At 45.5% G+C, this 26,388-nt stretch overlaps 1 protein-coding gene across 1 annotated transcript in view; it reads right to left on the reverse strand.

The window, feature by feature from the left end:
* TMEM8A (transmembrane protein 8A) overlaps positions 1 to 26,388 on the reverse strand; it is a 45,638-nt gene that overhangs the window by 18,705 nt on the left and 545 nt on the right. The window contains exons 2-7 of the mRNA XM_018567728.1: positions 10,807 to 10,984; positions 10,524 to 10,731; positions 8,848 to 8,981; positions 6,166 to 6,434; positions 3,671 to 3,981; positions 1,267 to 1,360 (exon numbers count right to left, since the gene is read on the reverse strand). Of these exons, the coding sequence (XP_018423230.1) occupies positions 1,267 to 1,360; positions 3,671 to 3,981; positions 6,166 to 6,434; positions 8,848 to 8,981; positions 10,524 to 10,731; positions 10,807 to 10,984 (1,194 nt within the window). The remainder of the gene's footprint in view (positions 1 to 1,266; positions 1,361 to 3,670; positions 3,982 to 6,165; positions 6,435 to 8,847; positions 8,982 to 10,523; positions 10,732 to 10,806; positions 10,985 to 26,388) is intronic.

Here is a 26,388-nt window from a genome sequence, read left to right on the forward strand (position 1 = left end):
GTATCGTCCTAGGGAGGAGATAAAGGCAGGCCCTATGTAGGTCACGCCAGGTGTGCTTTAACGTCAATGTCACCTGAGGTAGTATCGGAGGCCTGTATGGTAAACTGGTAACAGGTGTATCCGAGCTCATATCAAAGTTTTACCCACAGGCCAAATACCTGACAAATATCATTTTACACATGGGAACAGGGGTGACGTGATTTGTCCTACCTGTTGGTCTGGTACACTATTCAAGTTTGTACACGCTCAGTGATGTGCACCTTTCTGCAGCATACTTCTACTAGGCCGCACCTGCAGTCATCACGATGCAGCCTCTGCCTAGCCCAAAGGAACGAATGCAGATGCCTCCTCTGTCTTCGGTCAATAGCGGCACTTCAAAGCTAGACTGCAGGCAAATGGCTAAATACACAGGGAGCGGTTTTATCTTCCGAAGAATTTGTATTTCTGTCCATCCAGTCACACAGCACGGCACTGTCAGACCGGATTGTTTCCATCTGCAGTTCAGTAACACTTAGGCCTCATTCACACGAGAACAGGCCGGCACATACAGCTCCATGCTGCTGCACGGCCGTATCGTGCAGCTCCCGGGAAGGACAGGTGCTGCGTGTGATTAGTACGCAGCCCGTCCTTCTCTATGGCACTACGCCGCCATACGCTGCCCTACGCTCACCCCATGTGCAGGTCCGTATGGGTGCGGGTGTTCCGGCTCGGACGCAGACAGGATCCATCCATCCTGTCAGCGTACGAGTATGGACACCCGCACGGACATGCAGGGCGGGTGAGCATTGGGCGGCGTACGGCCGCGTTCTCCCATAGAGAAGGACAGTGGCTGCGTACTAATCAAACGCAGCACCTGTCCTTCACGGGAGCTGCCTGATACGGCCGAGCAAGTCGCATGGAGCTGTACGTGCCAGCCTTTTATCGTGTGAATGAGGCCTTATAGGTCTTGCCCTTCCAGTTCATGAAGACAGTGGGCACTTACCTGTACGATGTACAGCTACTAACCTACACTCCTAGTACTCTAGTAGTAAGGTAATATGCAATTATAGTGAAGAGCAACACGCAATAAAAACGTAAAAAAGCTTTAATCGTCAGGAGAGATGAATACAACATCTCCCTTACCTGCCTTTCCTGTTTCCAGCATGTTGTTCACTACATAGAAGGCGCTCTTAAAAGTTAATGGCTGACTCACGCTACAATAATAAGCTGAGCGGGTTGGGACATGCATCTTCCCTCTAGCAATCCCTGAAGGAAGTGAAATGTTACCTGTTGTGCAATTCTCCGAAGTGTTGAGTGTGAGTACAGGAGCGGCTGCGCTCAAGCATGCCACCACAGTGTAGTTCAAGCTGTTCTTCCCCGTCTGGGACAAAAAAATAAAGAAAAAGATGTAAATAGAACTTAGTATAAGGAGCCTCAAGGATGTCACACTGTATGCTACTTCAAAATGATAGAACTTCTAATCAGAAAACAGCTTCTGCCTTTCTAGTTCAGGTCATATAAGTAACATTAAAGAGGCCCTGTACTATGGAAGCGGTATACAAAAAAAAAAGCAGGCAGAGGACTAGTCACCTGTGTTGCCTCTGGTCTCTCTGCAGCTAATATCTCCCCACATTGCTGACTGGTCATACCTTGTTCTGCTTTGTGTGGAGGCAGCCATGTTTGTAGAAGAACAGGGCTTTGCTTCCTCATGTCAGAGTTTCCAGCAAGTAGAACAATGAGCAGTAGAGTAGAGGCATCACCATATCTAATTTCACGGCTACTGAGCCTAGCAGTCTGAGCCAGCAGTACCTTACATAAATCTCGGCCTTGACCCCTATGTTGGTGAGCCGCAGCTTCCTGTCTACTCCAACAGCTAATGCTATCACACTAGGCTCTGCCCACTGGAGGATCCTCTGGTGGGACCCTACCATAGCATCACCGAAAAAGCCAGGGTACTACTACTACTTTTTAAGAATGAAAGTACCCTGGCTGATATTACTCGGTTAGCGGACTGCTCTGCACCCAACGGATCTGAAATAGTTTCGGGGGACACTATTTCACTGACATCAATGAGGTATTATTCTCCACTTAGGGCCACAAACCCACTGACACCAGTAAATTCAAGGACTATTCTCCCATAGGTTCCAGTGACACCAATGATTTGTGTGTGTGTGTGTGTGTGTGTGGGGGGGGGTATTCTCTCCAGGGGGGGCATTATGATGCCGACAATGAACAAATTGGGGGGTGGCTATCCTCTTATAGGTCCGCTATCCTACTGACACCGATTAATTGAGGGGATATTCTCCCCAAGGGCCACTATTCCACTGACACCAACGAATTGAGGGGCTATTCTTCCCTACGACCACTATTCCACTGGCACCAATGAATTGAGGGGCTATTCTCCCCTATGGCCACTATTTCCCTGACACCAATGAATTGAGGGGCTATTTTTTTTCTTCACTGATGGGGCATAGAAGGTTTTAGAATATTTTACTGTGCCCTGGTCTCACTATGGTTGAGAACCACTGCCTTAGACCTCACAGCAGATATACAGCTACAAGGCTTTAGGCAAGGTGCCTGGGCATCCCCACAAACCTAGGAGACTGCTTAGTCACAATTAACATTTCTAGAGGTCCCCTAAAACATAACCAATCTCCACTTTTTGAGTTCAGTTCCACTTTAATACAATAATTAGAGAAATGTGTGGTACTTTTAGGTATGGGGAGCATGTAACTCACTCCCCATCCTTAGCACTGATGCATGGCCACTCGGGTAACCTGTGCTGGCACATGGGGGTATGGAGAGAGTTCTCAGCTCTATGCAAGCTCCAAGTTAACACTGAGATCTTGCACAGTTCATCCTCTTTTTGCTCCTGGATGCCTAATGGGAGGAAAAGGGGAGGGAAAGAAAGTTGAGTCAGCAGGTGGGTCCATCATTCAGGTAAACCTGTTGGTTATCCACATATGGGCAATGCTGGACCCACCAGCTGACTCAACTTTCTTTCCCTCCCCTTTTCCTCCTATTCGGCGTCCAGGAGCAAAAAGAGGAAGAACTGTGCAAGATCTCAGTTTAAAGGTTCACTTTAAGATCCGGATTTTGACAAGATCGTATGCCCAACAGTGGTCTGTGCCTACTCAACTGAGGTCTTTGTCACTAGCCTAGTTGCCTCCACAAATTAAAACCTTATGTTCTCACGTATTATCGTCCCGAAGACGGTCTCTTGTAGAATGGTGCATGTGTACGACAATGACAACCAATGACATTTACAGCAGACATGTGCTGTTAATAAAAGCTAGAGAGCAGCCAAAGACCTGGAATACCTATACTGGAGAAAATGCTGTGTACTCTCCTCAGTGCTGCTCACAAGCCCAACGCACTTGGTCATGTGATCTCAGGTAAAAGAAAAGATCAGACCCCACACTAGGTTGATCCTCCTCTTCAGCAAAGATCATGTGACTAAGTCAAAGAAGACTTCTTTCCAGGAAAGGTGAGACGTGCATAATTCTTTATTCATCCATCCAATTAAGACCTTGTAATGTTAACATGTGAGTACAGGTGCACTTTGAATAAAAATGATTTGTTGTACTCAAGCACCCTACTGCAGGGGGTCATTTTGGTGGCAATTATTACCACCATACGGCGGTAATCTATAGATTCTACAGAATCATTGCTTTTAAATAGGAACACTCACCCTGTTTAGCTGCAGATTGACCACCAGCACCCCTCCATTGTCCATTTCAGAATCCAGACTGAGCATGACCACGCTGGGCAGATGAGCCACCACCGGCACTGAGGGGCTGTTGATGAGATGGAATCTCACCGACACTACATCCAGGTCCTCCCGGATTACGGGGTATTTCCTCAGGCAGGAACTGCCCCCATCAGACAGGGTGGTGGCATTGCTGGGAGGCAGCTGACCATCTTGCAGCAAAGTGTTGTTGGAGGACAGCGAGTTCAGGAAAGACAAGATTGACCTTGTTCCGATCACTCCCGGCTTACAGACTAGAAAACAGACATAAGTGGCTTTTACAATACAACAACAATACAACTAAAGTATATCTACATTTAAGAACAAAAATGTTAAGGCCCAGCTCTGGGACTCCGTACCAATGGATAACTTAAAGTTGTGCTCCGGACAGAAAGCAATTGATGCAGATATCTGTTTGTTATAAAATCATTAAATGCATTTTTTAAAATTGCAGCTACATTTGGCCAATCAGCTGGCTGGGGTTGTGTTTAACCCCTTCCTGCCAGCTCCCACTGACCCTTTAACAAAACTGTAACGCTAGAGGTGTTGCATGGGTTTTCCATAGCATACTGCAAGTGGAGAGAATCAGCAGTTGTGAAAAAAGTTACGTTTAATTTTTTGACATGTTAGTTGCCATTTAAGACTATGTAAGACTTAACCAAGGACAGGACAAGTTCCAGGAGCCAGGTCACCAATGCTTCTTAAAAGTATTGGCCCCTAATTTCTGAGGTTTTCTCTAGTTGTTATCAATGAAACTAGCGCCTACAAAAAATGTTGGGATTTGTAGTTAAAGCACAGCTGGAGTTGCCCACCCTTGGTTTACATCTACGTGAATCTTTACCGGCTCCCCTCTCATAGCACGCTCTGTTTTCAGTATATTGGTATGCCATATATTGTCTTCTTCAGCACACAAACCGTCAATGGCTCCGTGGCCTCAGTGTTTATATAAGTGGTGCCCTGAGGTTTTATATTCTGCCGGGAAGTTAAGTGCTCCAGAATGAGCCGTCACTGTGATTAACGCTCGGCGGTGAAAACAGAGCGGATTGATCACGGGGGATCACAGACAGCTCCCATAAACCAAGATTATGAATGTGCGGCTAAGCGAGCCAGCAGGGGCAAATTAAACAGGGACTTGCTAATACTATTTACAGACTTTAAAGAGAACCTGTCCCCGGCTTAAAAAATTGCAGGTAAAAAGCATAAAACGATGAGTATTTAAATGCTTACTTGCAGCGTCCTATCCATAAATAATTTGCTAGCCATTACTAGCAAATTTGACACCTTCAGGAAGAGTCAATATCCTAGCACAGGCCCCTCCTTCCTTACAAAACACTGCCCTCTCCTTTTCTGGGAGTGTCTAATTACTCTGTGTTGGCCCAGCTCCTATGCCGCTTTTTTCACCTCCCTACACAACCTTTAATGTGGCTGCTGGGGGATGAGCGAAGGGAAATACTATAGAGCAGCGTTAGGCAACTTCAGCACTCCAGCTACAAATCTGGTCAGGCCTCTGCCTCTGGGGGTCATGCCTGCGGCTGTCAGAGTCTTGCAATTCCTCATGGATTTTGTAGCTCAATACCAGCTGGAGTGCTGCGGTTGCCTATCTCTGCAATAGAGTGTCACTTCGGTGACAGCTCTGAGTCTGCCAGGGCTGATGACATCACATCCAAGATGGCGGCATCCAGCTGCACTCTAATGGTTTTTGGATGTCTACACAAGGGAAGCTTTTACAGGTAAATAACATGCCTAAGGCCCGATTCACACAGCGTTGACTCGGGCTGTACACGTCCGTGTGGCGTGCACACCCCTTATAAGGCCGTTCCCGGGAGGGACAGGTGCTGCGTCTAACAGCCTGTTCTTCCCTATGGGAGGACGCAGCCGTACGCTGTCAAACGCACACCCGAACTGTACCTCCGTGCGGATCCGGGTGTCCATACTCGGGCACACACAGGATGGATCCTGTCTGCGTCCGAGCACGGACACACGGACCCACATGGATGTGCAGTTCAGGTGTGCGTATGACAGCGTACGGCTACGTCCTCCCATAGGGAAGAACAGGCTGCTGCGTGCAATCACACGCAGCATCTGTCCCTCCCGGAACGGCCAGATATGGCCGTGCACGCCATATGGATGTGCACGCCATATGGATGTGCATGGTCCGAGTTAATGCTGTGTGAATGAGGCCTAAAGGTTACTTTAATGAGTTTGAATTCTTTAGCAGGCTTTTCACAATGCTTCTGGGCAGGACTGCAACCTCTTGTCACAGCATCAACAAAACCGCTGTAATTGCCTTAGCTGTCTTAAGTGTATCTAATGCCCAATTTATTTTTTACAGAGCTGCAATTTGTGTGTTTTATATCGGTCTAGAATTCATCTTAAATTACCTCTTTTGCACCGATACATAATTGCATTACCTGTTTTTTTTTTATAAAATGGATTACCTGAAATGTTGTAAAGCAGCTCGAAAGACATGTTGGCATTCACCCACTGGGGCATTTCCACCATGACGTTCAGCCACTTCTCCCAGGGCGGAGATGGGAGCAGTAGGACGCACGCCGAGCTCTGGCTGCAGTTCACCTGCTGGGGTGAGGCGCCAGGCTGGGTGACCGAGCCGACAGAGATCTTCAGCGGGCACCCGCTCTGGCTGCCATTGGAGGCGCATTTCAGCAGCTGCAACTGTAGGTCTCGGGTGTATTCGGGGACATAAATCCTGTAAACAGAGAAGTCACATGCAGCGATCAATGACAAGCTTACTGTCCTTCTACTTAAAAAATAAATAAATCAACCTAGTTGTAAAAATGAGGTTGCCAAAGATATAATGAGCGTTAACGCATTTCACCGGTCTCCCTTCAGCAGGGATTATGGGGTAAAATGAGGCGGAATAAAAATATGACATCTGAAATTATGTGTCAGCACATCCAGTCGACTAGTCATACAGGCAGCAGGACGGGTGAAAAGTGTCAGTTTTTCTTGTTACCTGATGTTTTGTGCTATAAAAATTTCCTTTCACTCTCATACTTCTCACATTCTTCAAAATCCCATACAAAGACAGTGAAGGAAGTATGCAAACCTAGTACCGGACACCCCATAAACTGCTTCATGTGCCTTTCCATCACTGACTATTATCAAGGGTCATGAAGCATTAGAAATGACACAATGACTGTTGCCTGTGCAGTTCTTGTGCGTGTTCACAACTGTCTGATACACGTCTGTCACACGTCGGCTCGAACTATGAGGATGAGTGATTTTCACTCACCTCAGTTCTCCTTTAAGGAATTTATTTATGCAGATCTAAAAGTTACTGAAAAGGTCTAGTTTAAAGTAAAACACAACCACCATTATTCAAAGCATGGGCTTTCCAAAACTAACTATGCCATCCATTTTCCATAGGAATGATGCTTTGTTTCTCATCCATACGTATTAGGTTTTATGATGCTGCATCGTGGTGCCATGCGGCTAGAAAAGGGTCAGGCACTGCTGGTCTAACTAGACGTGATCTGTCTATAAACGGAACTGCTCTCTAACTAATGACCTGTTGACATTCAACTGTCAATATTTATTTACATCTCACTAATTGGAAGTATTGATCCCTACGGTGGTGTATGCAGAGCAGAGTTGATTAAATGGGTGACTCCAATACAGCTCGAGTCAACAGCTTTAGCTGCATCTGGATATCTTATCTCACGCCACGATGGGTTATTAATAGTGCACTCCAATCAAACATAGAAATGGAAGTCTAGACTCTTTCCGAGCGGCTCTAATTTTTATTCTGAGGGATGGAGATAGAAGGTGCTGGATTGGAATGTAGATTGATCTCACAGTCAATATATAAACCCTATTGAAGAGTATATGTCTTGTGTGATGCTGCAAGGAGCACACTTGGTAATATATTCAACAGTTTGTTGCAGAAAGACCTTTATGAAGTCCACAAGTGGTTCCACAGCAAACTCCTGTTATGTTCATCAAGAGACATGAAGAAGGGCGAGACAAAATGTCCCCTAATCCTGTTGGATGTATACCTTTTACCAACTATTAATAAAGCCAGGAGCTGAATCCTTCATGGGTGTGACTTTACATTTAAGGTGCTCCTCACCGCACACACACAAAAAATGTCCAGCCTGAGGAACCAGACCCCTGCCCGGAGCCTCCAGGATTTGAAGAACCCGGGTGCCCCAAAAGCTCACACAGACTAGGTATCAGAAAGCCTGAAGCCCCAAGTCTTGACTAAATAAGGATTGTGAATCTCATCCAGAGCGGTCACAAACACAAAGTTCTCTTGAGAAGCACAAGGGCTTTGGTTGGCAACTCAAGACATGAAGAGGCCTCAAAGGAGCACTACATGCATAATCCAAGAGGTACAGGAAAAAAACAAGAGCCCTAAACCAATTGGTGAAAGACCGTAAGGAGTTTATTGCATCACAGAACATCAAAATTCAACAAGTTTCATGTGTTTTAAGGGCCGGCCTTCATCAGTGCTTGGAGATTGCTGGTAGGAAACTGGATGGTTTTGGGCTTGAATGGATTAAACATTACATTTTTACCAGCAATTCTAAACTCCGATGAAGGGCGCCCTTTAGAACCCCTGAAATGCATTGAATATTTTATGTTGAAATAAACTCTTCATGACATCTCAACAATTTATCTGGTGCTCCTGTTTTGTTTTTTTTCCAGGACCTCCCTCATTTTAATTCTAACATCTTGTGCTTTAGTTGGGTCTACAGCAACAGGAAGTGAAGGGAAATCACTTCAATGGGACACAGATAGGAAAGAAAAGCGGACAGGGATTCTTTCATCTTTCCCTACTTTATCCAAGATACCAAAAGCCAAAACGTTTTGTTTTAGTTATGGATAGTGTGAACAGGTTAGAACCCGACAACTTTTTATTACTGATGAGTGAATCTAGAATTGAAGCGCCACGCCATCATTGTGTGGCCAGATGTCGAGGGAAAGCCATTGCGCGTTTAAACGTGGAGTGGGTAAAGTCAATCTGCTGCCACCTGTGGAGGAGGAGAGTCACTGTACGGCCACATAAGGAGCAGGGGAAGTCATTGTGTCGCCATACATGGAAGGCGGGAATCATTGTGCAGCCACAAGCCTTATATTAATAGTATAAATGTAATTACTTGAAGCTAGACGAGGTTCTCGTAGGGTCTAAGACTTGCTGCGTTGGGGTATCAGCGTTTAAAATTGGCACGTCGACTTCTCTGAGCACGAACAGTTCAGGTTGGAAGATGTAGGTGCAGGATTTTGTGAGGCCCTGAAAAGAAAAAAAACACAATACTTGTAACTCTGGAGTGCAAACCTTAGCCAGTGGCTGACCCAAGGATAAACCTCCTTTGGCAAACCAGACGGTCCCCAAAACGTAAAAGTATTCCACATCCGCACCCAGGCCTTGGGGACCACAGGGAAGGCTAGTATACAATTGGGTAGCGTCACCTGGGCCAGTCACAGGTCCACTTTTATATTCATTTACACTGTGTGTGCTGCTATTAATGAAAAACCAAACTGACCTTTGTATTCAGTTTAACAGTCAGTTTATTGTGTGCTAATTATTAGGTGGGAGCAACAACCGTATCATCCGGCCGCCCATATCTCACATATTATAACATTGGTGTTTGCAGCAATTCCCCTGGCCAATCTGAGTTTTATCTGCCACAAGAAGATAAGGTCTATCAGGGCTTTTCTGGGAGGCTGGGTGACTCCAACTGTGCGTCCTAACAGCTTATCTAATATTTTAGAAATCTTAGTAAATCTAGGCTTAGTACATAACGCCTTTAGCTGTATGAGAGCAGTAGGTACAGCAGAGGCGTTCCGAGGCGTGGTGACACACGGTACCGGGTAACACCCCGCAGTGACGTCACGCACTATACCGCTGTTACTTGCCGGTGGCCATCTTGGTGATGGATGCCGGCAGAGAGAGGAGGGGACGTTCACCCGCCGGGATAAGGTATGCTGCCGGGGGCCCTTCCTCTCTCGAGCAACTGTCGGGCTCTCGGTCCATGACAACCCTCACCTCACCTTATAGTATAAGTGTTGTCACCCTAGGACAGGATGTCTGTTGCTGGCAGGATCACCAGATGAAAATAAAAGGGGAAAAAAAAAGCTTAAAAAAAAAAAAAAAATGCAACCGCATTTACGGACTGATAAGCTGCAATATATTAAATTCAGCTCTTGGGTTTAGTTATATCTTGTTCTCTTGCTGCCAGCCGTAGGCATATATGTGGAAGCATAGAGGTGAGTGTTATGAAATTCTGGAGAGAGAGAGAGGGAAGAGAGAGAGAGGGAAGAGAGAGAGAGGGAAGAGAGAGAGAGGGAAGAGAGAGAGAGGGAAGAGAGAGAGAGGGAAGAGAGAGAGAGAGGGAAGAGAGAGAGAGAGAGAGAGGGAAGAGAGAGAATATTTACAGTAAATGTATGGCTGGCATAAATTTTGTTCTGGGACATGCACCCAGCACTGTGAGTACGTTTCCACCGACAGCTCCCGTCACACAGTGAAGAGCAGTAGGACAAGCTCTGGACCACATCATCACTGTGACAGATGATCACATGATCGGGTAGCTCAGGAAATGCCTCCAGCATTGACAGCCTGTTAAAGGATCAGTAAGAGCCATCGGTGAGTGGTTAAGCCTCATTTAGCCGTAAAATGGCAGCGAACATGTCACAAATTTGTCCTCACGTTTTACACAACTGTCGACTTCAGGTATGGCAATTATGTTATATAAAGCTCTTCCACATAGGACATAACATTTTAGAGTTGCTGGCCCTTTAAGTGACCCTTAAATCGATGCATGATTGGACTTACCTGAATTTCTATCTTCTCTGAGTCTTTAGGTAGATGGGCAACGATGAACCAGTCCCCGGGTGTGGGGTTGGTAACATTCAGGTAGACGTAACTTTGCAGGGAGTTCTGGAATGTTAACGTCCGGTTATAGGAGAACGACACCGAAGTGTTGACTGCAAAGCTGTAGCCCAAAGGGTTAATCACCGGCGGGGCCCCGTATCGGAAATGTCTGGGGGATAAAACACAATTACTTATTGTGTCCGCTGAACAAAGACAAAAATAAATAGAAAACTGCGAGACTTACGCCGTAATCGCCACGTTCTGACACCCGTCACCTTTTCCCCGAATGGCCAGCAGGGACCACCTGAGCAGGACTGCGTCAGAGGGAACTTGGAACCGGAACAGCCGGACGTTGCCATACCAGTTGTAGAAAGACAATCGCTGAGGACCTTGAGAGTAGATCTCCGAGACATACGAAAGATCTGGAAACAAAGGAATATAACTACAGGCTGAAAATAAATGGCAACACCACCAAAAAATTGTAAAGCATTCCAGAGAAAAGGGGACCAATACCTTGGCGATGGCTTTTTTGGAGGGGGGAGAGGGAGAGCGAGAAAGAGAGTGGGAAGTAGGCACGGGGACCTAGGTTATGGCTTTTTGGGAGGGGGTGGAGACAGACTACGGTGGGGAAATCTTACCATTGGAGATTCCAATACATTTATAGTTGATTCGTATATACAAAAACTCAACACCGCCCACCAAAACCTCTAATATCTGTTCTCACCGTAGAAGGCTTTTAAATATCTGAATTTAGAGAGACCCCGTCACCAGACCAGTCATTTCAACAAAAATAATCCCATAAGATTTTATTGGCATTTGACTTATTTTAGCCATGTTATTTACCTGTAAAAGCCTCCCGTGTGAAGACATCCAAAAGCACTGAGACTGCTTCTGGGTGCCGCCATCTTGGATGTGATCTCACATCTCCAACAGACTCAGAGCTGGCACTCAATAGCATTCCTCCTCACTTCTCCCCTGTAGCTAATAAAAAGGTTATGCAGGGAGGTAAGGGGAAGGCCACAGGAGCTTGACCAGCACAGAGACTAATTAGACACTCCCGGAAGAGGAGTGGGCTAGAACAAGCAGGGAAGGGGCTAGGCTACAGAAAAGAGTACTCCTGGAGTAGTCAAAGTCTCTGAGCTTTTACCTGCATTTTTGGCAGGGTCTCTTCAACCCCTTTAATAGTAATTTGAGTAGTGTATACGTCTATCTAGGTGACATTCCTTAGAACATAGATAACGTCTATTTTTAAAATATAGAATGCGTGTCATATATACATCTTTCTATAGACCGGTCACACGCGCAACCAAGAGACGGAAGCCGAAGACAAAAAGGTGTTCTTGACGCTCGCCATATCCATCACAGAAATAAAAGAATGGAAAATAGAACTCAGAAATCACAGCGTGTTATCAGTACAATGAATGTAGGACACAATATAACCACCCTTGTTAAACACACCGATTAGCTGGGGTGATAAGAGTTCCAGCCCAAAAGGTCAAGTGAAGTCAAACAACAGAGGGCGCTATATCCAACCTAACAACTTCCTGGAAATTGCAGCCACTTTCAATCACCAAAAAGAATAAAAGAACAACCTACCGTTACCCAATTCAACTGACCCGAAAACTTTTAAAGTGATATTAAAGTCAAAAAGGTTTTTGATGATGAAATCACTTACAATGGATGCTGCTCTTTGATGGTTAAAAGTTTTAGCTTAATGCAGAATCAGCTGGTCCCTTATGTCCTGTTTTAGGGTGGTTCATTTCCCTTGCAGGGTCCTATGGAGCCACCCTTGTGTGTGCTAGTAAGCTGTGTGTGTTTCCACAAACACACAGGCACAGCAGGGGAAGACATTACCCTCCTCCCTGCTCCCCACTCCTTATTCCCTCCTCCAAGCTCAAATTTTCAGCCATATTGTCAAGCAATCTGATAGGGGGCGATCAATTTTTCGGATAAACTGTCAAGCAATCAGATAGAAGGCAATCACATTTTCAGCCATACTGTCAAGCAATTTGATAAACAGTGATTAGATTTTCAGCCCTACTGTCAAGCAATCTGAGAGGGAGCGAACAAATTTTCGGCCATAATGTCAAGCAATCTGATAGGGAGCGATCAAATTTTCAGCCATAATGTCAAGCAATCGGATAGAGGGCGATCAAATTTTCGGTCATACTTTAAAGCAATCGGATAGAGGGCGATCAAATTTTCGGTCATACTTTAAAGCAATCTGATAGGGGGCGGTCACATTTTTGTCCATGTTTAAACTCCTTTGCCCAATGTTTGATTGAAAATAGTGGAATACCCATTCCATTCTTTTCGATGGAAAACAGAATTCAAATTTAGATAACACTATTAGATTGCCACATGTATGACCAGCAAAGGCATGCCCCAAGCAGCTGTTCTACATATCATAGCTGGATAGTGCCAACGATCTCAGCGGAACCTTCATTTCTTCTTGGTCCATCATTCAGGTTTTATAAAAAGGACTAAGTGTGCACCTCGCAACCTGACCTGACTCTTCAGGGCAGTACTTTTTTTCTTCTTCTTCTATATTTCAATAGCATAATACAGACTATTTATAACGAAGGAAACAAAACAGAAATTAGATTTGTATTTAAGTGACGGCCCTTCCTCTCTGCTAACAATGTTTCTGCATTCCATGCTAAAAGAAGAGATGAGGAAGATCAGGAGCAGCTCCGGAAAAATATGTTTAACCTGCAACTACGGTCATTTCATGTTTTATTGGGTTATGGAGGAATTGTACAACAGGTAGTACAACGTATCATAAAAGGTAGTGTAGAGAGCACGTAGGCTCAATGCAGTTGAGTATATGAATAAAATGAAAAGGGGCTTAAACTGGGTGTACATCGGTAGATTTTCTTCATTAGGGAAAAAATCTACGAGATTCCCCCATCAGCGCTAAACAGCCTAAAAGGACAATACTATTTGCTTATACACTATATTACCAAAAGAATTGGGACACCCCTTCAAATCATTGGATTCAGGTGTTCTGTGAAAATTCCTTGCTACTAAATATTCCACGGTCACCTGTTAGTGGTATTATAACAAAGTGGAAGCAACTGGGAACAACAACAACTCAGCCACGAAGTGGTCGGCCACGTAACATGACAGAGCGGGGTCAGCGCATACTGAAGCGTACAGTGCACAGAAGTCGCCAACTGTCTGCAGAGTCAATAGCTACAGACCTCCAAACTTCATGTGGCCTTCAGATTGGCACAAAAATAGTGCGTAGAGAGCTTCATGGAATGGGTTTCCATAGCCAAGCAGCTGCAACCAAGCCTTACATCACCGAGTGCAATGCAAAGCAAGGGATGCCGTGGTGTAAAGCACGTCGCCACTGGACTCTAGAGAAGTGGATACGTGTTCTCTGGAGTGACCAATCACGCTTCTCTGTCTGGCAATCCGATGGACGTGTCTGGGTTTGGCGGTTGCCAGGAGAACGGTACTTGCCTGACTGCATTGTGCCAAGTGTAAAGTTTGGTGGAGGGGGGATTATGGTGTGGGGTTGTTTCTCAGGGGTTGGGCTTGGCCCCTTAGTTCCAGTGAAGGGAACTCTTAAGGCATCAGCATACCAAGACATTTTGGACAATTTCATGCTCCCAACTTTGTGGGAACAGTTTGGGGATGGCCCCTTCCTGTTCCAACATGACTGCGCACCAGTGTACAAAGCAAGGTCCATAAAGACATGGATGGGGGAGTTTGGGGTGGAGGAACATGACGGGCCTCCACAGAGTCCTGACCTCAACCCGATAGAACACCTTTGGGATGAATTAGAGCGGAGACTGCGAGCCCGGCCTTCTAGTCCAACATCAGTACCTGACCTCACAAATGGTCCAACATTCCCATAGACGCACTCCTAAACCTCGTGGACACCTTCCTAGAAGAGTTGAAGCTGTTAGTGGCAAAGGGCGGAGCCAGCTCAATACCGAACCCAACGGACTAAGACTGGGATGCCATTAAAGTTCAAACTCGTGTAAAGGCCGGCGTCCCAATACTTTTGGCAATATAGTGTATCTAAAAAAAACACTAACAGTTTACAAATATACTTCCTGCTGGACGGGAAATTACACTTTACTCCATGTGCTTGCCCTATCTAGCCTTGGATTCCAGGTTTCCCTTGCTATGTGTTCTACAGACACAAAGCCTCTATTGTCCGCCCGTTTGCTTTGCATACTTAATGACCCGTGTTTACAGTACATGATAACACAGGTCCTACTTCCGGGGATCAATGTGCCGACGGTTCTGTACTTTCATGTCTGCTAGAAAAGGATTCATTAGAGCTCCTCTCTTGTAAATCTGCCCAAAATCGCCGCTCAGTGGAGATATGTCATACGCCGATTGTTCCGATCAGGGGTGGGCAAACTCTGCCTCTCCAGCTGTTCTGGAACTACAAATCCCATGAGGCATTGCAAGATTCTCACAGCCATGACTCCCAGAGGAAGATGCATGCTGGCATTTGTAGTTTCACTGGAGTTTTCCCACCCCCATTTCAGATTAAAGACCAATCCGTAAACAGTGGGAAATTATCGATCACAGGTCAAAACAATACATATTGAACACTGCAACACACACACACAAACATTTATATATTAGGGTTGCCACCTGTTCGGGATTACCCGGACAGTCCGGGTTTTGAATGCTGTGTCTGGTTTATATGGCACCTGAAACCCAGACAAAAGATGTCAAAAATTAAGATAGGAGCTACTGGCCCCCCACTGAAAATAGTCTCGACTGTGATACTTACATTTTAATGGGTGGCACTAGTTACATATAAATAAGCCGTGACTCATTCTCCCCAAAAACAAATTCCATGATTCACTAGAGTGTTCAGGTTTTGCTGGAAGAAAAACGCTCGGCGATGCAAGTAAGAAAAAAACAAAAAAAACCCAGCAGCGGCGAGTCAGCACTGGTCCGGCGAGAGGAGCTCCAGGTGGGTTTCTAATTTAGATGGGCGGCACCTCTGAGCCAGCTAGATTAGGAGCCCACCTGGAGTTTCTCCCACCGGACCAGTGCTGACTCGTTGCTGCTCTCTCCAGTGTAACATTGGCACAGTGAGTGAGGACGGGGGGGAATGGGGGCACTATTAGGCAGAGTATAATTGTAAATGTATTGTCTGCACTGTATTAGCAGTATATACTCTATATGTACTACATACAGAGTACAAACTGCTAATACAGTGCAGACAATATATTTACAATTATATACTCTGCTAACATGAATGGATTAAATGATCTGTATGTAGCCCTGTACTATGGATCATTTACTCCATTCATGTTAGCAGAGTATATAATTGTAAATATATTGTCTGCACTGTATTAGCAGTATATCCTCTATATGTACTACATACAGAGTACAAACTGCTAATACAGTGCAGACAATATATTTACAATTATATACTCTGCTAACATGAATGGAGTAAATGATCCATAGTACAGGGCTACATACAGATCATTTAATCCATTCATGTTAGCAGAGTATATAATTGTAAATATATTGTCTGCACTGTATTAGCAGTATATCCTCTATATGTACTACATACAGAGTACAAACTGCTAATACAGTGCAGACAATATATTTACAATTATATACTCTGCTAACATGAATGGGTTAAATGATCCGTAGTACAACTACATGTTATGTACTATTATCTACTAATTAAGAAAAAGTATCGGTAATTGGTATCGGCAAGTACATGAGGGGAAGTACTTATACTTGGGCCTGAAAAAGTGGCATCGACATCCCTAATATATATATTTCTAATTTTTTTATTGTTTTTATTTTTATTTCACAGTGTTCAGTAAGATTTTTTACCCTACAAAACTGAAGCTGCCGCTGTCTCCTCCAGCCTTGCCCTAGACGTCCACCCAGGAAACCAGCACCGTACATAAATAAACAGGCTGGAGCCAACATCAGACAGGCAGCTGTCAATCATGAGCCGGTTGTCAGAACACTCGTCATGTGAGTGGGCAGCCTCCCTGTGTCCCCTATGCATGTCTGTATGAGTTGCCCCGGAGCATGCATGTAGGGGTGGCTCTGCTGGGGCTCCAGGAAGACCCAGCAAGGCAGTGTAGCCACTCCATAGAAGGAAGTGTTCTTTGCCATGTATTGAATTTCATCTTCTGGATGATAAATTGGACCTGAAAAAGGAGGACAGTCAGCAGCTCTGACAGCATGCATGTGTTGCATTATATATAGATGGGTGTGCAGCGCTCGGGGTCACCAATAGGGTGAATCAAATACGTGTTAACAGGCTCTTATTTCTTTGGTGATTAGGCGGCCACCGATTATACCAACACCTGGCTCCATGCACCAACCATTACACTTACATCTCTAGGGCCTGTGTCTCCTACCATCCCTCTGTTCCAGCGCTGCGCCTCCGTCCATGTCTTCAGCATTCAACACTTCCAGAAGTGTCAGATGTCCGGGCCCCTTCCAAGTTGCTTAACATTCTAATTTAACTGTGGTATAGACACCATGGGATTTAAACTATTTGCAGGGGCTTATGCCTTGCGAATATCTGTTGATGTTTGATTTGTGCAAATAATGAAAAAAAAAACAACATTCTTGATATATTTCCTTTTTGGGGAGAATGTATTGTGATGTAATACTGCCTCATGGCCACTAGATGGAACTGAGGAGTAAAGGAAATAAAGATCTAATAAATACTTATTTGCTATGCTCACCAGCGCCATCCAGTGGTGATAATGAAGTATTACATCACAACACATTCAAACTATAAAGAAAATACTTTGAGTGCTCGTTTTGGCATTATTCGTACAAAATGAACATTCGTAGATATTCACAAGGCGAAGGGCCCTGCAAATTATTTAAAAATGGATCCCCATGTGTGTGTGTGTCACACACACCTGTTGTTTATAGCCACTACACTTATGTCAAGGCAGTACCAAGTATAAACACCTAAGGGGAGGAAAAGCCTGTATGAGCTTCTGAATTGAGCTAGAATAGGGCAGGGTAGGGGTAACTGGAAATTCTGCAATCTTTCCTTTCTTCAGATCTGTTTTGGGTGGAACAGTTGTTTAAACAGACGCAAAGGTCAGCTAAAGTCCCGACACATGCAAAGATACAAAGTAATGTAAGCTCTGAAAATGGGAGTCTTGGCCTTTGTGGTAAAGCTGTCCTGCTGAAGGGGTGATACAGATAGGCGGACTGGCCAGAAAAAAAAGGGCATGCAGGCAAGCCATAGGTAGGCCAACGAGAAGGAAGCAGGTTTTTCTTGTTATCCATATCACTGAGCCCTATGTTTGCTCCGACACCCGGAGAACCAGAATTTAACCGTGCACAAAACACAGCAGCCTCCATACCATGCGGATCGGATTCCTCCCAGAGATCTGGTACGGGACAACTGAAAGGAAGATATTCTACAGGCCTTTATAGAGCACGGCTTTCCTTTCACACTGAAGATGTACGAGGCCAGTCATGCATATGCAGGAATAGTATGACCTGCCAATGAACACGCAAGATGTCCCCAAAATTCCCAAAATCTTTCGAGCCGGATGTCACATGTTTATTGTTTCCTAGCAACCTGGAGAGTTCCATGGTCTGCATCAGATGAAAGGCGTGGATGTCATTTGCACATCCCAATTCACTATGATGGAGAGACACAATGATTCAGGCTAAACTGATTGTGAAAATGCGAAATGCTTGGCTGTCATGATGATCCCATACATTGAATCACCAGCCTGGACAAGCTTGGAGATTAGGAGTACATGTAATTCAGTCTTTCTAATGTGTGTGCTTCTTCTAGGTCAGCAACTCAAAGTACTGAAGGCAAAGCCAGCCAGGCAAAGCCCCTTTCTTGCTCTCTTTTTCTTTCTCCCTCTCTCATTCTCTCCCTTTTATGCTAGTTTCCTAGCTCTCTCCCCTTCCTGCACTCTCCCCCTCTCTCCCTTACTTTCGCTACCTCCCTCTCCCTTATTTTCGCTACCTCCCGCTCCCTTACTTACGCTACCTCCCGCTCCCTTACTTTCGCTCCCCCTCGCTCTCCTTTACTTGCTCTCTCTCTCTCTCTTACTTGCGTGCTCTCTCTCTCCAGCTTACTTGCGTGCTCATGGGTGCTGAGGTCAGCACCCTTTTGGCCTGGCATCCCTCCCTCATCGAACAAACAGAGCGGGCAGCCAATCAACTTCTGTCTCTGTTCAGGAATTCAGAATAGAATAAGGACAGCGGGAAATTCCTCCATCAATCCTCGTAAGCATTCATGGAGGAATCTATTCTATTTTTGCGTTCAGCCTGTGGTTATGGCCAGCTTTACATTATGTCCTAACATACATACCATACCTCGCTGATGATGCGTTTCATCAAAGCTTTCTTAGGTGTTGTTTTGGCACTGCTTTGCTCTAAACGTTTAAAAAAATTTGCCTACAGACGCACGTGTAAGCATTTATACACCATAATATACATTCTGTATACTGTAAAAATAGAAACAGTCAAAATACAAATCAAAAGGTTAAAATACCTGTAAAGTTATTTCCTGCTGCTTTTCTTCTGAAATTCTGTCCCTGTCGTCAGGCCAGTTCACCCAAATGCACAGAATTCCTTCCAGCAAAACGTTAACATATATATTATACTAGCCATACACACTAAGATTTCTCTAAGAGGAATGAAACGATTTCCCTATCAATACTATACAGCGCGGATGGAGGATTGTCCCCTGCCGGCTACTGTATTCCCAAACAATGGCTGTATCTGATTGGCTGACAGGTTTTTTTTTATACGCACCTTCAATTCTTCAATCAAAATCAGTTGAGCTGGGTGGTGCTGTCAGGACCACCAATGGCTCGAATTTTGTCCCATTCAGGAACCGCTCTGAATCCGAGCTTGGCCTTTGTGTTTGAATAAATATTATAGCCCAACTCCAGCCCAAACTTTTATTTTTAGTCTTGAGCAGGCTAGTGAAAAATAGATACTTCTGTCAAAGTTTTATTGCTGTCCGTGCCCGGTTGGGGAGATTTTTACTTTACTTCCTGTCTCTGTGACATCAGGACAAGCAATGAGTGGAGGGGTTATCACTGGGCTAGGAAGACGGAGCTTCTAACCTTTCCCCATTTTGCAGTGTGCCCCCAAAAGAGGGATTTAACATCACTTCCTGTCCCTGAGACATCAGGACAAGAAATGAAGGGAGCGGTTATCACTAGGACAGGAAGCCAGAGCTTCTAACCTTTCCCCATTTTGCAGTGTGCCCCCAAAAGAAGGATTTACCCTACTTCCTGTCCCTGAGACATCAGGACAAGAAATGAGGGGACCGTTATCACTGGGACAGGAAGAAGGGGCATCTAACCTTTCCCTATTTTGCAGTGTGCCCCCCAAAAGAGAAATTTACCTTCACTTCCTGTCCCTGTGAAACCAGGACAAGAAATGAGGGGTAGCGGTTATCACATGGGACAGGAAGACAGAGCTTCTAACCTTTCCCCATTTTGCAGTGTGCCACCAAATAGGGATTTACCATCACTTCCTGTTCCTGTGACATCACAGGGGTAAGCAGAGACCCAATCTGGGAGGGAGAGGTACTGGGGGTAATTGCATGACGCCGTCTGTACCTCCCTAAGGGAGGCTGCATTATATTACATGCACACCTGCACATCCATGCGGGTCCGGGTGTCCGCACTTGAACGCACACGGTGTGCATACAAGTGTGGGCACCCGGACCTGCACGACGTAACCGGATGCAGCCGCATCCTCCCATAGGGATGTAAAGGCTGCTGCACCTAATTACACGCAGCACCTGTCAGTCCCGGGATGGGGTCTCTGCACGGGCGTGCATGCCGTACCGCCTTTAAGCCACGCCTCCCACATAATTTATCCACAACCAGTTTTTTGTTGCCGCGCATGCTACTAGCTTATTGCCATGCAAACTGTTTTCTGAAGGTAACATCTCTGTTATTACCCCCCTGTGCTTTGCGTTTCCTGCTCAATCTTTGAGCAACAAAGCGCATCACAACGCACCAAAAAAAAAAAATCTAATGTATGTTATGTGTTCTCATAACGTGGGTGCGTTTTTATAATGTGCATATGTTTTGGAGTGCCAAGGGCACCCTATCACAATGCACATGTACCCCGCCTGTTAACATATGTTTCCCCACATATGACTGCAACACACAAATGCCAAATCCGGCCTTGATGATCTCATGAGGTCTGTATGACGCAATGATACATTGATGGGTCACAGAGGTGTAACTGGCATTGCAACAGGATCAGGAAAGGCACCCGGGAAATACAGATACAATCACATATCTGATTATCTCTGTATACAATGTAACAGAACCAGTTCACAGGAGAGAAGAGGAAGGGTGGGGACGCCAGTGACAACAAAAGAAAGGCTTAGAATTTCAATGGAGTCATCCAGAAGCACGTGTAGAGGAAATGAAAATCCCTCTGTACCGGAGGCACCATGATACCTGCAGGCTGGAAGGAAAAGACAATCTGCGATGCTAGGCCGACTTTGTCTCTATCGCCCCCCCTTCTCCTCGTTGTCCAACCCTCTGCGGACTCAAATGGGAGACGAAGGCCCGAATGTTGTATGTATCATCCAGGCCTTACAATGCATCGGTAAAGAGAACCTGTCACCATGGTAGTATCTATAATGAGGCAGCCTGAGGCATCTCTTAGGGTCACACCTCTTGCCCCATTTCTAGCCAAAGCGTCCAAGGTTGCTAAGATCTCTTAGCAACCTGTGACGCTCTGGCTGGCGCCCCACTCAGCTCTCTGACGTCACTTGTCCAGGGGCTGAGCAGAAAACTCTGAATGACCCCATCTCGTGGCAACCTGTGATGTCAGTGTGCTGGGAGGCGGGACACCGTGCACCACATTGTAAACAACACCCCCCCCGGAACGTGCATCCCGATTACCAACGCGCAGGAAAACACTGCATTTGCTCGTCCGCTTTTAGAGCGCCATTAACTAGTAATGGCATCTCAAGTGCGCTCCACATTTGGTACACGTTTCATGAACGTTTGCATGTTTTGTGCACATTTGACAGGCGTTCACGTTACGCTACCGTGTACGGTAGCTCCCTTTCATACCATAGCATCGCAGGAATGCGCGTTCCCGTGCGTTTGTGGGTGTGTTCCTCGTATATGACATGCATCCCTGTTGATTTTAATAGGTTTCTGGACACATGCCAAAATGAAGGAAAATAGTGCATGTAGTAAATTTGCAATATGCATTCTGGATTTTTTTCCACGTTTTTAAGCACAGGAAAGCATCGCATTTGCTCACTGTATTTGGGGTACCATTTACCAGTAAAGGCGTTTGGTGCGCATTTTGTGAAGGTGTGTTGAAGTGCACACTTTTGTGCACATTGGACTCACGGTCACGATACGCTACAGTGTGAACAATGGCTTATACATTGTCATTCAAGCGACAGCTCTGAGTCTGCTGGGGCTCCTGACAACACATCCATTATGGTGGCCCCCAGCAAGAGTCTTACGGTTTTGTGTGTCTACACAAGGGAGCCTTTTACATATGATGAATCCACATATAATATTAAAGGAGAAGTATGAGGTGAGTGCTTTTCACTCACCTCATAGTTCTAGCCGACCTATGACAATGTGACTGTCACAGGTCGGCTCAGTAGATCGGGAGGTGAGCGAATACATGCCGGTGTTCGCTCACTTCTCGATCCGAGAGCCGTGACAGGGGAGGGGATGGATTCCCCCCTCCCCTCTCCAATCCGCTAGCTCTGACTAGCGGATCGGACGGGGGAGGGGGCGGCTACAGCTGGCTCTGCCTCTAGATAGGCAGAGCCAGCTGTCAATCACGCAGCTGGGCGGATCCGGGCACATCGATGTTGGGATCCGCTCCGGCTGCGGCGTCTCAGTATACCGCGAGCTGTAGTTTAGATTGGGGAAATCGGTAGAAGCTATTTCAGTTTCCCCAGCAGAGACTCAGACAACAATAAAAACTTGACAATGCTTCCACCCCTTCTCTGCTGAACACAAAAAAATGGCTGGTGTTCCACTTTAACGCCGAGCACAAAAACATTCATTTAAATATGTTCCTCAATGGCAACAAAGGATACAAATCCACTTTGTGTGCACCAAATGCCCTTGAAAACACGGCAGATTACCATATAACAATAGCAGTGACTTCATCTGTGTGCTGTACATTGTCTGTGCAAAGAGCAGCGCTGTGGAAGGGGCCCAGCAAACCCCACCCACTTCGGTAAACTACAGGAGGGGCGGAGAAAAGACCAGTCACTCTGCATAAGTAGAGATGGCAGCAGTGACCGGTCTTTATTACAGGAAGCTCCAATTCTCACACTAGATTACTGCACAGATCTGGAAAAAAACACACAAAGCACACCAAGAACACACATGGCTCTTGTGTACAGACAAGATTTATCCCGGAATTAGGCTCTACGTTAATATTTATTGATAGGATACATGCTAATAATGCATTCAAAGCCAATTCCAAGGATGTGGTTTAATAGAAAGCCTATTTGCCTGCAACGACCTGAGACAATAAGTGACGCGATGCTGGCAGTGGCTGGAAATTGCTTTTATAAGCTGCCATCTAGATAAAACCTGCACTTGCGAAATGTCTTGAGGTTTTCTCCTGATGACAAATCCGTAACAAACAGGATATGTGTGTAATACACAAGACCTCACATTCCTAATGAAGAAATGAGAGATAGAAAAAAAATCTATAAATAATAATACACCTGTTGGCATCATCCACAGCTGCTAATATGTATATTGTCCTATATTTATCACACTCTGTCCTATATCTATCTCATTCTATGTTTGATATGTTTAAAAAATAAAAATAAAAAAAATTATATTATAACACACACTACCAAAAGTATTGGGACGCCTTTACACGCACATGACCTCTAATGGCATCCCAGTCTTAGTCCGTAGGGTTCAGTATTGGGTTGGCTCTGCCCTTCGCCGCTATAACAGCTTCAACTCTTCTGGGGAGGCATCCACAAGGTTGAGGAGTGTGTCTATGGGAATGTTGGACCATTTGTGAGGTCAGGTACTGATGTTGGATGAGAAGGCCGGGCTTGCAGTCTCCACTCTAAGCAAGCAGCCGGCGTCCCTGTTCTGCGCTGGGAGTGCACTCAATTCAGCGCCCCCAGCACTGTAACCAACAGCTCCCAGTCACGATTGGGAGGTGGTAGGGCAGGTTCCAATCACATTGATTTCATGATTAAAAAGCCCTGTAAAAGTCACATGATCAGGGGCCCGTCCTATCAGCTCCCAATCACATGATTGCAAAGCTCGATCATATGGCCAACGTCACAGCCGAGCACAATGATCACATGATCGGAAAGCTCCAACGTTAAGATCCCCCTAAGGCCTTGTTCACACCAAGCGCGGAGCAGATCCGGACCAGAGCAGGTGCAGACCGGATCAAAACTGCGTCCAATGTATTCCTATGGTATTTTGACCTCCAGTTCACATCGCAGCGTGCGGATCCAGACCGGATGAAAAAACTGCGGCAAGCCCTATTTTACCTGCTCTGGATCTGGTCTGGAACGCATCAAAAACGCATCTAAAACGCAAAACGCATGCAAGTGCCTGAAAGCCCATGTTAAACTTAAATTTGTATTTATTTTTTAACCAAAACCGGCCCTAAACGCATCAAGAACGCATCCAAAACGCGTCTAAAACGCGGCACAACCCACTGCACTGCGTGTGCAGAAACCTGACCGGATCTGGTCTGCATTTGGTGTGAACAAGGCCTAAAGGTCACATGACCAGGAACCCTTCTTTGGCTCTCAATAACAAGGCCACTGTCACAGCCAATCATAGTGATCACATGATCGGGAAGCCCCAACATTAAAATCCCCCTAAAGGTCACATGAGTGGGACCCCTTCTCTGGCTCTCAATCACATGTCCACTGTGACAGCCAAGCACAGTGATCACATGATCGGGAAGCCCCAACATTAACCCCTTCACGACCCATGACGGGATAATCCCGTCATGAACCCTGAAGGGGTTAAACAGACTCATACTTGTAGAGCCGGCAGCTGGCTTTACAGTAGAAGTGATTTTGGCGGCTCAGCTGCTGCCAGATCGCTTCTATGATCCGGTAAAGTGCCCCCGCCGTGTTTCCCGGGCTCTGCTGCCCCTCCTATGGGCCCGGGACCGGCGTCTCGGGTATGGGTGGGAAGTTGGGGAGGAGAGCGATGAATCTCTGTTCACCAATTTCCTCCCTGTTCTATGGGACTGAGAGCGATGCAGATTGCATCACTTCCGGTCCCTGGGCTGTCAGTGCTGGGCTCCTGAAGCCCAGCTATAAGTTATTGAAGTGCGATCTGCACTTCAATAGCTTATTTCAAGTGTAAAGGTGACACTGGGGGTCTTTTGGACCCCCAGAATCAGCTTAAAAAGAGGACCTGACACCACCATCTGCTATCACATGTGGGACTTGTAAGCCCCCCTATGTTATAGCAATTAAAGTAAAACTAAAAAAAAAGAATTAGAAAAAATAAAAAATATTAAATACGTTAAAAAATGATTGAATATAATTTTTTTAAGTCCCCCACCCCTCGAGCATGCGCGTTGTCACATGCGTCGGGTGCGTCTACGTACGAAAAGGACGGCTGCGCTACACATGTTGGGTATCACCGCAAACGCCAGAGTAAGAGCAATAATTTTGGGGCCAATATTTACACCTATCTCTAAACTGATGACCTGTGGGGCTTTTAAAGCGTTGCCTATGGACTTTTTGGGGTACTGAATTCTGTCGCAGTTTCACGGACGCACAGAATTTTTGACCTGGACATGTTGGGAATCTATTTACTCGTTGTAACTTTATATTTTACAAAATAATAATGGGTATTCTATTGTCTTTTGGGGCACTAAATTTAACTTAAGTGCATTTTTCACTAACTTTTTCGGTTTGATAATAAGCTGCGCTAATGTCGTGCAACATAAAAATGTGCAACTGCCACCATTTTATTCTATAGGGCCTTGGCTTTCAGAAAATATATAAATGTTTGGGGGTTTTAAGTAATTATCAGGCCTAAAACGTGGAATATAATATGTAAATTAAAGAAAAAGGCCTCTGTCCTTAAGGTCCCTCTAAAGGTCACATGACCGGGACGCCTTCTCTGGCTCTTGATCACATGGCCACTGTCACAGCCAAGCACAGCAAACACATGATTGGTAAACCGATACCCCTAAAGGGCTGACTCCCACTGGCACAGAAAAGGGGGTGAACTTGGCAGATTGTCCTTTCACTAGATGGTCACCATACATATTACAATCTCCTTTAGATCTACCAACAACGATGCAATGCTAGAGTCCGGCTAAAGCTGCCCACACACCTAGCACTCATTGGACGGAAATTTTATGGCCGATGATCGAACCGTCATATGATTTTCGTACGGCAGCCCCATCCTGCCCCCGACCATCGCACAGTTCAATTAGCGGTCTTTAGCAGAGATCACTTGGACGAATTTCGTCAATCGACCGCACTAATTTTCGTTTGCGCATGAGCAGTGTTAATCGTACGAATTTTGACGTACGGAAACGCCACCAATCCTTGCGGAAATCGTACGATTCGAAAGAAGTTTTCTAACCTGCTGGAAAGACGAAAGTCGTACGATTGTACAGTATTTGCGGTTGTACACTGCCCATCAACCTTACGAATATCGGATTAAAGCGCGATCGCAAAACGAAAATCGGACGATATTCGTAAGGTGTATGGCCACCTTTATAGGACTAAAACCGAATGGATTATTCAAGAAAATGCCATTACAGAACATTGCTTCAATGCATCTAAATAATAAAATTGGAATGTGCATGACCAGCTCTAGGAAGCTCGGTCAGCAATCAT

Source organism: Nanorana parkeri, unplaced genomic scaffold, assembly GCF_000935625.1.
Source record: "Nanorana parkeri isolate BGI_ZX_2015 unplaced genomic scaffold, ASM93562v1 scaffold1087, whole genome shotgun sequence".
NCBI classification, from domain to species: domain Eukaryota; kingdom Metazoa; phylum Chordata; class Amphibia; order Anura; family Dicroglossidae; genus Nanorana; species Nanorana parkeri.